Source organism: Pristis pectinata, chromosome 4, assembly GCF_009764475.1.
Source record: "Pristis pectinata isolate sPriPec2 chromosome 4, sPriPec2.1.pri, whole genome shotgun sequence".
NCBI lineage: Eukaryota > Metazoa > Chordata > Chondrichthyes > Rhinopristiformes > Pristidae > Pristis > Pristis pectinata.
Genome location: NC_067408.1, coordinates 47912128 through 47925773, shown reverse-complemented (window position 1 = coordinate 47925773; position 13646 = coordinate 47912128). Strand labels below are relative to the sequence as shown.

The window sequence follows — 13646 nt, the reverse complement described above, 5'->3', positions numbered from 1 at the left end:
TGTATTTGCTTAAAACCATTAGATTTGTAGCATTTTCCTATTCTGACAAAGTCACAGATTCAAGGCAACAACTATGTTTCTTGCTCCACAAATACTATCTCTGAAGAGTAATTACAGATTTTTTTGTTTACTTCTCAATCAATTGTAGATTTTTAATTGAATGGTGCCACATTTAGCTCTCCATCTGCCACAACAGTTCTTCAATTACAGCAGCCATAGCAGCAGAGGGGAGGAGCTAGCAGTTTTTGTTTTAAAGTTGTGTGATTGGCTAAGTGTGTGGCAACTCGGCCAATAAAAGGAAGATGGGGCAAAGCACAGCAGCCATAGTGAGAGTGGGAACTCTGAAGCTTTGGTGAGGAGGCACAGGTGAGTAGTGGGTAACAACAGGTACGGATTTTTTTTATAATTGTTAAATAAAGACATCAAATTATAACTAATCAAATAAAGTAGGGATGCAGGATCATGTGATGTGTTGTAGCTGCATGATGTGGGAGATGGTGGACCCCTTTGTGGCTCCTGGTGACCACATCTGCAGCAAGTGTTGGTTGCTCAAGGAACTCAGGCTCAAAGTTGATGACCTGGAATCTGAGATTCAAACACAGTGATGCATCAGGGAGGGGGAGAGTTACCTGGATGCTGTGTTTCAGGAGGCAGTCACATCCATCAGATTAACTACTTCAAATTTGGTCTGTGGTCATGGACAAGAGGGTGTGACTATGAGTGAGGCAGGAAGGGGGATCCAAGAGGTAGTACAGGAGGAGCCTCAGCCTTTGAGCATGCACAGCAAGTGTGAGATCCTTGCTCCCTGGGTGGATAAGAGTGGGGCTGCAGGAAGGATGAGCAACCAAACTGTGGTTTGGGAAGCCATTTCAGAGGGGGCAGAGAAGAGAAATTAGTTGTGAATGGGGAATAGTATACTCAGGGAATAGACAATTCTCTGTTGCAAGGATTGAGGGATCTGAAGGCTGTGTGCCTGGGTTTAGGGTATCTCATCTGACCTACAGAGGAATTTAGAATGGGAGGGGAAAAATCCAGTTGTCATAGCCCACGTGGGTACCAATGATGTATGTGGAGCAAGGAAAGAGGTTCTGCTGTGGGAATTTGAGCAGCTAGGGACTAAATTAAAAAGCAGAACCAAAAAGGCAATAATCTCTGGATTGCTACCTAAGCCATGTGCAAATTGGCACAGGGTCAATAAGATTAGCGAGTTAAATGCCTGCATCAAAGATTGGTGTGGGAGAAGTGGGTTTGAAGTCGTGGGACATTGGCACCAGTATTGGGGAAGGAGGGAGCTATATTATAAATAAGGTAGAGGAGCTCATAACGCAGTTAGAAATTGGCAGATATGATGCTGTGGGCATCAGAGTTATGCTTGAAAGAAGATCACAGCTGGGAGCTGAACATCCAAGGATACACATGCTACTGAAAAGACAGACAGGTGGGTGGGCAGAGGGGGTGGGGTGGCTCTGTTGGTTAAAAAAAAAATGAAATCAAATCAAATCCTTAGAAAGAAGTAATATAGGATCAGAAGATGTAGAATCCTTGTGGGTAGAGTTGAGAAACTGCAAGGGTAAAACAAAAAACCCTGATCAGAATTTTATACAGGCCTCGAATAGTAGCCAGGATGTGGGGTACAAATTACAACAGGAGATAGAAAAGGCATGTAAAAAGGGTTATGTTACAGTGGTCATGGGAGATATCAATATGCATGTGGATTGGGAAAAATCCAGTTAGTACTGAATTACAAGGGAAGGAATCTGTATAATGCCTACGAGATGGTGTTTTGGAGCAGCTTGTGGTCAAGCCCACTAGGGAAAAGGCAGTTCCGAATTTGTTGTTGTGCAATGAACCAGACCTTACAAGGGAGCTAAAGGTAAAGAAACCCTTGGGAGTCAGTGATCATATGATAGAATTCACCCTGCAGTGTGAGAGGGAGAAGCTGAAATCGGATGTATCGGTATTACAGTTGAGTATAGTTAACTACAGAGGCATGAGAGAGGAGCTGGCCAAAGTTGATTGGAAGGGGACCCTACCAGGAATGACAGTAGAGCAGCAATGGCAGAAGTTTCTGGGAGTAATTTGGAAAACGCAGGATCAGTTCATTCCAAAGGAGAAACAGCAGAAACAGCATTCTAAAAAAGGATGAGGCAACTGTGGCTGACAAGGAAGGTTAAAGCCAGCGTAAAAGCAAATGAGAGGGCATACAATATTGCAAAAATTAATGGGAAGCTAGGGGATTGGGAAGATTTTAAAAACCAACAGAAAGCAATTAAGAAAGCAATAAGGGGAGAAAAGATGAAATATGAAGGTAAGCTAGCCAATAAGAGGATACCAAAAGTTTTTTGAGATATATGAGAGAGAGTAAGAGGCAAGAGTGGACATCAGACCGCTGGAAAATGATGCTGGAGAGATAGTAATGGGGAACAAATAAATGGTGAACAAAATAAATAAGTATTTTGTCAGTCGTCACCATGGAAGACACCAGCAACATGCCAGAAATTCGAGAGTCGGGGGCAGAAGTGAGTGTAATCGCTATTACTAAGGAGAAGGTGCTTGAGAAACCAAAAGGTCTGAAGGTAGATAAGTCACCTGGACCGAATGGACTACACCCCAGGGTTCTGAAAGAGGTAGCTGAAGAGACTGTGGAGGCATTAGTAGTGAACTTTCAAGAATCACTACAGTCAGGAATGGTTCCGGAGGACTGGAAAATGGCAAATGTCACGCCACTCTTTAAGAAGGGAGGCAAAAGACAGGAAATTATAGGCCAGTTAGCCTGACTGCAGTGGTTGGTAAGATGTTAGAGTCCATTATTAAGGATGAGGTTTTGGGGTACTTGGAAGCTCATGATAAATTAGGCAGAAGTCAGCATGGTTTCCTTGAGGGGAGATCTTGCCTGATAAATCTGTTGGAATTTTTTGAGGAAGTAACAGGCAAGATAGCCAAAGGAGGGTCAGTCGATGTTGTTTACTTGGATTTTCAGAAGCCGCACATGAGGCTGCTAAACAAGATAGGAGCCCATGGTATTACAGGAGAGGTACTAGCATGGATAGAAAATTGGATGACTGGCAGAAGGCAAAGAGTGGGAATAAAGGGGGCCTTTTCTCATTGGTTGCTGGTGACTAGTGGTGTTTTCCAGGGGTCAGTGTTGGGTCTGCTACTTTCAAGTTGTATGGTAATGATCTGGATGACAGAATTAAGGGCTTTGTGGCCATGTTTGTGGACGATACAAAGATAGGTGGAGGGGCAGGTAGTGCTGAGGAAGCAGGGAGTCTGCAGAAGGACTTGGACAGGTTGGGAGAATGGACAAAGAAGTGGCAGATGGAATACAGTGATAAATATGGTCATGCACTTTGGTAGAAGGAATAAAGGCATAAACTATTTTCTAAACGGGGAGCAGGATTCTCTCAAGGTTAACATGCAGGTTGAGTTGGTAGTAAAGAAGGCAAAGGTTAGCATTCATTTCAAGAAGACTAGAATATAAAAGCAAGGATGTAACGCTGAGGCTTTATAAAGTGTTGGTCAGACCACATTTGGAGTATTGTGAGCAGTTTTGGGCCCCATATCTAAGGAAGGATGTGTTGGCATTGGAGAGGGTCCAGAAGAGGTTTTAAAAAAAAATGATCCTGGGAATGGAAGGGTTAACTTACGAGGAGCGTTTGATGGTTCTGGGCCTGTACTTGCTGGAGTTTAGAAGGATGGAGGGGGCGGTGGGGGGGAATCTCATTGAAACCTACCAACTATTGAAAGGCCTGGATAGAGTGGATGTGTGGAGGATGTTTCCAGTTGTGGGAGCTTTAGGACCAGAGAGCACAGCCTCAGAATAGGATATCCCTTTAGAACAGATGAAGATGCATTTCTTCAGCCAGAGGGTGGTGAATCTGTTGAATTCATTGCCACAGACGGCTGTGGAGGCCAAATCATTGAGTATATTTAAAGCAGAGGTTGACAGGTTCTTGATTAGTAAGGGCATCAAAGGTTACGCGGAAAGGCAGGAGAATGGCGTTGAGAAGTAAAAATGAATCAGCCATGATTGAATGACAGAGCAGACTCAAAGGGCCAAATGACCTAATTGTGCTCCTATGTCTTATGGTCTAAACTTTATCCAACGATGATCAGTGAAGATCCAGCAGAAGAATATCCACAAGTTTTTTTTTGTCCACCACAGGCTTGTCATCAGACCTGTCTTCTCTGCTCAGATCTTATCAATGTTCCTGGACTTGAAAGGAATACAACTCAGTGGAGAATAACTATTTTGACTCTAGTAATGAAATTTTCAATAGTCCAACAGCATCACTTCCTTCTTTGTGTGAAGGACAATAAACCTTGATGGTACAGATGCTCATCCAGTGAGAGGCCAGCTGTGACTGATAGTGCTGATCACTTTGAAATCCATAAGGAGCAATTGATCAAGTGAAGGACTCGGACACTAAAAATTCCTATTGAAACCAAGATTTATTGGCGCAAATGCACCAGAATTCATAGACTTGAATCAGAATTCTCACACTTTATCTACCAAACACTTTGGACAAGTGAGGACCACCACTATTCACAAAGTTCTAAATGTAGCTGCACTTACTTTGCAACTGGTAATTCTCCAGGAACCCAATCTGGGTAGCTAGAAATAAATTTGGAGAATATTAACTTGATCAGCAACATCATGGTGCACTATAGTAGTTGTTAAATACATGGTCACCTAAATGAAAAATAATTTCCTGTTTTAAAATGTACAATTTTGGGTTATTTTTCACAGAAAGCAAACAGCTGCTAAAACCTTCTGTAAATCATAGAACCAAATTTGTCTTGTTCTCAGCTCAACCAACTTACTTTCTCACTGCACCACCTGAATAATAATCTTACCACAGTAAGCACAAAAATAATACATAATGTACAAATGGTATATTACCACAAATCACTCTACATTATTTGGATGGAATGCATCTCGTACATAACTCATCGGAAATCCCAGTGTATTGATAGCAGGAAGTAGGATCCTTTGACTGTTATGATAGTAATGTCACATTGTATTTCTCAACTGCCTTTTCTTGATATTTAAAGAACTCCATTGTCAAATTTAATTGAGAATTTTAATAGCATCAACACAATCCATGTCTATTTTCCAAGAAATATGTGGCTTTCAATCATCCCAGCCATACTCCTTTTCTCTAAATTCCAAAATGAATCTGCACTCCTACCCCATCCTATTAAACTTAAATTGCATTTATTCATTTACTTTCTTTCTCATACAAATTCTGAGAGAGTGAATTTTATTCCTTATCTCAAATGTTTAGGTACTGATTTGTGAATTCTGTAAGGTCAAATTTCCCTTACCCATATGGCAGTAACAAAGGAGTTGCCTGTATTGAATTTGAACCTCAAAAGTCCAATGTTTCCCATAATCCAATGACACTAGATCAGAAAATGAAAACCATTTGTAAATATACTCCTGCCTTATACCTCAACCATAAAAAATATTGGTGAGAGCAAGTATTTGATCAGCATAATATTTGTTAAAAAATTACATACACTCTCTGAAGTAACAGGCAACGTAGCTTGTGTAATGGATCATTCATATGCTGATTCCAATCCTGTACAATATGAAAAAAAAATTAGATTATTTTAACAATAAAAGGTATAATTATCAATTATACTAGTCTTAAGACAAATTGGAATTATATACAACCAATAAAAGCAACTTTGGTCTGAACCCAATTATAGACATTCATTCCTTCTGTTCTCTCTACCCCTCCACTTCTCTGCAACTTAACATGTTTGTCTTCTCACTTTTATAGTTCTGATAAAGGGTCCTTTACCTGAAATGTTGAATCAGTTTCTCTCCCCACTGATGCTGCTTTTTTCAGCATTTTCTGTTTTTGTATAGAGCCAAGATCATATGAAGTTGAATCTTATTCATGTGCACTAAACTAAGCTGCAAAAGGCAAGTGTGAATTGCACTAATTGATCATAGGCAAATCATTAAAGGCTATCATAGTTTGTGTCAATATCAGCTCTACTTCATTAGGAGTTTGAGGAGATTTGGTATATCACCAAAGACTCTTACAAATTTCTATAGATGTATGGTGGATAGCATCCTGACTACTTGCATCACAGCCTGGTGTTGAGCCTCCAATGCACAGGATCGCAAGAAGCTGCAGAGGGTTATAGACTCAGCCAGCTCCATCATGGACACAACCCTCCCCATCGTCGAGGACTTCTTCAAGAGACAGTGCCACAAGAATGTGGCATCAATCATTAAGGACCCTCACCATCTGAGACATGCCCTCTTCTCCTTACTACTATCAGGGAGCAAGTACAGGAGGCTTAAGGCCCAAACTCAATGATTCAGGAACAGCTTCTTCCCCTCTGCCATTAGATTTCTGAACAATCCATGAACACTACCTCAGCATGCTGAACAGTGTTATTCACAAAGTGGAGGTATAAAATTTAATGAGAAATACAATTGCCTAAGAACATTTTGTAAACAGTATTTAGAGTTTTTCACCAAAATAATAAAATAAATTCACAACCTTAAGTTGAAATCTTATAATCTCATCAAGGAGCAAAGGTGAGATGTCAGAAATAAGAAAAAGATATTACCAAGTAACTCACCTGCAGAGTATCAATTGTTTTGTCACAAAGTGAACAACAGTGTGGGAGTACCACTGGCAAATAACCAAGAAAATCCTTTATGTTTTGCAGAATCGGAGTTCTCCGCTTTTTCTCAAGGACAGATTGTTCTTCTGCACATGGAAAAGGAAGCTCCTCAACTACTTCGTAATCAATTTCGGATTCAGAATCGGAATCGAATTTACTTACATGATGTGGTGATTCAGAAAAATGCCTCTCTTTTTTATGGAAAGCCTCACCACTTTTTCCTTCCTGTTCAGATCCAGCACTTGACTCTCCAGAGGAAAGATCATATCCATAATTGACCAGAGGTTTGCACACTGTGTCCTGACTTTCTGAACTCCTTTCTGTTGACTTTTTTTCTCCAATTCCATCATCACGGGGAATCCTGTTGGACTGGCTTTGTTGTGGAGAACTATCACCTTTAATGTGTTTCAAAGATGCTCTTTTCTTTTTAATCTGCTTAAGAATCTTTGGCAAAGAATCAAGTGTTAGCTTGTCTGAAGGATAGCTCTCCACTTCATCCAGATCCTTAGATGAAAGGCCAAAGGCAGTTAAAATGTTACTGGTCTTTTGTGGACCAACTAGTTTCTTAACACTTGATGATGGCTGGTTTTGCTGTCCAGTTTCAGAGAAAGGTAAATCACTTGTTGCAGTGCTGACTTTACAAGATGGAGCATCACCCAAAATCTGCTGTTGAGACTGCAATCTTATACCTTGCCACTCGATACTTTGACAGGTTTCCACATCCTGCTTAATTTTCTGATCCCTTCCTAAATGTATTGTACCATATGGAATTTGGCCCAGTTTCTCGAGTTCTATTTGAACAACATGAGACTTCTCTGGTGCAGGAAGATTAACATTTGCATCTTGAAAATGAACCTTTTTAGCATAACCAATTATGTTCTGACTCTTTGACATTTTGGCAGGAGAGATGAGCTACATCAAGTCGATTCAAAGTGAATTGGACCTTCAGTAGTTAAGTTTCAGTAAACATGTCCATTTTGATAGAAGTATGACTAATAATTTCACCAATGCTGAAAAGTAAAGAAAAACATTAAGTCTATGAAAAAAGTTTTCAAGATACTCAAAAGGTCCAGAACTTTAAAAGACAAGTGACCGTAATATTTACATAGTAACTTGGACAAGCACCTAATTAAATCTTTTATGAAGAATTTATGTTTGCATTTACACCATTCTCAATATGTGTGGACAGATAAGCACAAAAACATGGGAAAATGAAAAATCAAAACCTAATATTTGGGGATAAAAGCAATCGACTTGATATTCTTTTGATGTACTATTTTTATATATTCTGAACACTAAGCAGCTAATGAGAGGACACAGCTCCATGAACATCCTCAATTTCAATGATGGAAGAGCCCACAAGTGAAAAAGAATAAAAAAATTGCGAGTTTCTACAGTTGCAAAGAACCAACGTGGAGGAAAATACCAATCTACCTGCTGTTGCATCTTCCCAGAATGGTATAAATAAGAGAGGACACCATGCAGTGTTTCTGGGAACAAAGTCCTACATTCACAGTGAGGACATCCTTTTTGTTGTGTGACACCATCACTGAGCTAAATATGACACATCTAGCGGCTCAGTTAGGGTTTTCTGAAATTCTCGCCATTGCAGATCTAGTCTCCAACTTACTTAATTCACTCCAGATAGTATCAACCAACAGCAGCAAATATTATACAAAGGAATGGCTATGGGTTCCAAAACAATCCCTTCTATAATGCTGTAGATTTGTAGCTCAAAACAAAACCTTGCTTCCAGGCAAGCTGGTTATACTTGCTACTCTCAGATTTACAGAGGGAATAAATGGAAAGTGGAAAGAGTTGGGCCTAGGATACTGCCTTGGCTAGTACGAGTAGATATTTGCTGGATCAACTGTGCTAAGATGGTGTCTTCTCCAGCAGCTTTGTTTAATGCCAGGTGGTCCATTTGGTCTATTACTTCTGACGTATACTACACAATAGTACCATTAGACATCTTTCCCTCCCCTCTCATCCTCTTTCAATATTCCAAAGGAACCAACTTCTCAGCAATGTGCTGGTCCGCACTTCCATTTTCACCAACACCCAGTCAACCTCTCGCAGCACCTTCTCATGAAACCACAGGAGATGCAATATTTGCCTTTCCATAATCTTGAAATGCAATCTGTTCTTACAGGTGAATCAGTGATTTACTTATATTTCTCCCAATTTAGTAAGCTGCATTTGGTGATTCCCATGTGATCTCCTCCACTCTGGGGAAACCAAACACAGATTGGGTGACCACTTTGCAGAACATCACCAGCCAATCCACAAAAACACCACTGAACTTGGAGTTGCATGTCACTCTCATTTTCCATCCCTCTTCGACCTTTCAGTGTTTGGCCTGTTATACTGTTTCAAGCAATCCAATATAAGCTCCAGGAACAGCACATCTTCTGACATTGTACATTACACCATTCTGGACTCTACACCAAATTCAACAATTTCAAATAATCAGCTATTCAAGTTTTGTAGCACACATTTCCAGAATTTGGATTTTCTTTTCTTTATTCTTATATTTCAGATTTCCTTTGTGATGATCGATTTATATCACTCTCTTTACTGAGCTTCACTTCCACTTGTGTCATCCAATCTCCTCTCTTTTCTTCCATCTATCCCTCCCCTCTTTATCCTTAACTTAAAACTTGTTCCATTTTTAATTTTTCCCAGTTGATGAAAGGCTAACTGTTTCTCTTTCCACAATCATGCCTGACCGGGATTTCCAGCATTTTCTGTTTTATTTCATGTTTCAAATATCTGCAGTACTTTGCTCTTGCATTTGGTTTTAAGTTTTTCTTAATAAAGTGATGTGATACAACTGAGTGTTCATTTCAGAGTTAAAGTCAGAGTCATAAGGAGGTACAGCACAGAAACAGGTTCCTTTAGCCTGAATCTTCACTGGCCATCAGGCACCCATTTTTACACTAATCCAACTCTAGCCCATGTTATTCTCCCCCACATTCTCAAAAACTGCCTCTTAACTCTACCACTCATCTACTGGGTGCAATTTGCAGCAGCCAATTAACCAATCAACCTGCACACTTTCGGGATATGAGAGGAAACCAGAGCACCATGCGGTCACTGGGGGAATGTGCAAACTCCACACAGGCAGCGATGTAGGTCAGGGTTGAACCTGAGGTTGCTGGAGCGGAAGCATCTGCTCTACTAGTTGTACCACTGTCAGCCAATAACGAGATGGTTCTGGAGTCTATTATGGATGACAGATCTTTTTCCAGATAGGGTTTTATGATAATTACTATTCATGGTCATTATTATTGATATTATTTTTATTAAATTCTGTTTATTTTAGTTAATTAATTGAATTTATCTGCCCTCTGCTGGGAATTGACCATATCTTTGGATTATTAAATTATACCTCTGGATTTCTTGTCCACTTCATGCCACCTGTCTACCATACCCCTAAATAATATACCAGTCATTCCACTGGAACATTTACCCAATTCTTTTGTCATACTTTAGAATGAAATCTTTTGCATGAAAGTTCTTAAAATGTATCATTAGAAAAATTCCAGAGACATGGATTAAGGTTACTAAGGAACTGGAGGTTGTTATTAGTAGAGCAGAAAAGGCCGTGAAGAAACTGGATACAGGCCTTTAAAATGATGAAGAATTTATATAAAGAATACGTTTTCAATGACTGAGTCAATAAAGGAGGGCATAAATTTCAGCTGATTGGTAAAAACAGGTCACATGAAGACTTTTTACCCCAAAAATGTCATAAGCAGTTACAATTTGGAATGCATTGCCCAACAGAGTGTTATGTGCAGGTTCAATGTAATCCTTAAAAGGCAAGGAATCACTAAGTGTGAAGGAGAAAAAAAAATTGCAAGAATATTGGAGTTGGAGGAGTGAAGACGTGCTGACTGGATCACTTTTTAAAGAGATGGCACATACTCATGGTCTGAGTAGTCTGATTGATCTTGTTTTCTGGCTCGTTTCTAGTGAATCTATAAGGCCTTTTTATAAAAAAGCACAATGGCTCAAATTCTACTTTGCAAACAAATGTGAGATGTTAAAAATACAGACATCACAGAACACCATGTGTAATTTCTATGTTTTTCTTATAAAGTAATGCAGAAGAAGAATTTTCAGTGTACTGTAAAACATCTCTCTGGGTTATTAATGTAAACCTATCTCAACCAGATTTTATATTTCACTTCTTAATGTAATGTTGTCCTCTACTTGTCCTGCTTTTGTGGTGTACTTTGATCCATATTGGCTTCAAGTAGCTCTAGGGAAAAGTGGAATACCGATTGTTCTCAATAACCCTTCTACTGGGCACATATGCCTACTTTACATTCCTGAAGACCCGTCTTAAATGTAATCAAACTTTCAATTTATCGCCTGTAAGCTAAAATAGAAAGGCAACTGCAAGGATTTTACCTCATTCCAGGTGGTCCTATGATTTTTTTTGCAAAACTCTATGTGAGTAAATTCTACAGGGTATCAAGAATAAAAACATGCTTCCTCTTGTTAATGAAATTGACTTTCCCATGCAAGAACTTGGGTTTGGTCAGTTTTTTTTCCCCCCAGCTAAAGCATAAAAGTCCTTAAATATTAAGTGAGAGAAGTCAGCAGGTGAAAAAAACTGTGAAAAACATTTAATGGGTATTATTATATCAATGAGTTTTTTGCTTATGGTAATAACTTTCAGAAAGGTTTATAGATTCGGAAACTTACAGCACAGGAGGACATTTAGCCCCTGTCCATGCAAACCAAATGGACTTTAGGTTAACATTACTTCCTAAGACTTGGTCCATTGTACTGCAAGGCTTGGTGCTTTTAAGATGTGTTTTAAATGTGGCAAGAGTTTCTGTTTCCACTGCCCTTCCAAACAACGAGTTCCAGACCCTCACCATTCATTGAGTGAAATCATTTTTTTCTCAACTCCCCTCTAATCTTTCAACCACTTAAATAAAATCAATGCCCCCAATTACCTTTCTGCTGTGAGAAGTCCAGTTTATCTTAAGAGTTCATGTAATTTTATACACCTCAATGAAACGTTCCCTTGGTCTCCTTTGTTCCCCAAAGAGAACAAGCGCAGCTGAGCTAGTTTTTTTCCATATAACTATACTTTCCCATTACTGACAATATCCTTATAAATCTCCTCTGCACCATCGCTAGTACTATTACATCCTTCCCGTAGCAATACTGAACTGTATGCAGTACTCAAGCTATGGCCTGACTAATGGTTTACACAGTTCTAGCATGAACTCCCTCCTCTTGTACTTCAGTTATGCCTCAGTCAACAAAGCTATCCTGGATGCTGACACAACCACACTTTCTGCTGTCCTGCCACCTTCAGGGATTTGTGTACATGTGCTCCAAGATCCTCATTCCTCTCCAATTCATTGTTTCCGACCATTTATCATCTATTGTTTCAGTTTGTTTGCCCTTCTCAAATGCATTTTCTCACTTCTATATTCTGAAAGCTATTTATGCTCTTGTGCCACCTAACTAGTCCATTGATTTAATGTTTTTTGTTTTTTTGCAGCCTAGAACTTTCTTCCTCAGTGTCAACCACACTGTCAATTTTGATTATCATTGGCAAATTTAATTGTGGCAACCACACACAAGTCCAAATTATTTATACTACCAAAACTAAGCATGCAAAACATCAATAAAATTCCCGAAACAATTATCCTTGCTTTGTTTCACTCAACCAATTTTTAATCCAGCTTGTCATTTCCCCTTGGATCTCAGTTATTTTGATGCAATTATTGAAGTATCACACAAATGACACAAAGTGAAAAAGGGAAACAAATCCTTTGGATAATTCAATTGGTGTAAATAATATAGCATGGCAAGGAGAATATCAAGGAAAGAGATCATGTTCATGCATTGATGAGCATGTCTGCAAAGAATTAGTAACATACACAGATGTTTCCATGGTAACTTTGGATAAAACTCAAAAGGGAAAGCACTATTTATTTTGCTAACAGATTAGGAAGAATAAATCAGAAATGTAAATGCAAGAGAAAAGAATATTTCAGAGAAATAAGGAGACAATATGGAATGCAAACAAACGCAGAAAATGCAAAAAGCAAAGTAGACAGTGGAAAACAAGGAGAGGCAGTTCTAGAATGTGTACTTTTACCTGAATGCAACATCTTGCAATTACAGAAAAATCATTAGAGAATTTAAAAAAAAATCCTGCATTCTTTCATGCCCTTGTGAGTTCAACTCGAAATGCTCTCTAAGATATTAAGTAGAAAAGTATGGAATGCAAGTTATTTAAAATCTCGCAAACCATCTCATAGGTTTAAAATAAACCAGTGTGTTATAATGAAAACTTCTACATCGAAGACGACCATATAACAAATTGCAATCATCTGGACTAAAAGCCGTGGGCATTTAGTTTTAAAAGAATTGTCAGTACAAAAAGAAACAAAAAACAAGGGGATATTTTAATGGTGAAACAATAAAAGGAGATGACTTTTCAACACAGAACAGAAATATCCTTTCAGTGCTCCTTCCCACTGAACATGGAAGCGGTGCATCCAAACTGCTTGATGTCCCTGGCATTGCCTCAGATTTTGTTCTACACCAACTTGTACCTCCTTCCTTCCAGGGGAGCTGTCCCACACACATGCACACACACTGTCCCACACACGCACGCACAAACACACTGTCCCACACGTGCGCACACTGTCCCACACATGCACACTCACTCACTGTCCCGCACACACACACACACACACACTCACTGATACATCCTATCTGGATGTATCACGGTATGGCAACTGCTCTGCCCAGGACCGCAAGAAACTGTACAGAGCTGTGGACACAGCCCAGCGCATCACGGACACCAGCCTCCCCTCCCTGGACTCTGTCTTTACCTCTTGTTGTCTTGGTGAAGCAGCCAACATAATCAAAGACCCCACACACCCGGGACATTCTCTCTTCTCTCCTCTTCCATCAGGTGGAAGATACAGGTGCCTGAGGGCACGCACCACCAG

General features: G+C 39.6%; 1 protein-coding gene across 1 annotated transcript in view; it reads right to left on the bottom strand.

Annotated features, from left to right (window-relative positions):
- LOC127569204 (uncharacterized) overlaps window positions 1–13646 on the bottom strand; it is a 58401-nt gene that overhangs the window by 42118 nt on the left and 2637 nt on the right. Inside the window, exons 2-4 of the mRNA XM_052013609.1 lie at window positions 6607–7661; window positions 5524–5585; window positions 4577–4615 (exon numbers count right to left, since the gene is read on the bottom strand). Coding sequence (XP_051869569.1) covers window positions 4577–4615; window positions 5524–5585; window positions 6607–7545 — 1040 coding nt within the window. The 5' untranslated portion in view covers window positions 7546–7661. The remainder of the gene's footprint in view (window positions 1–4576; window positions 4616–5523; window positions 5586–6606; window positions 7662–13646) is intronic.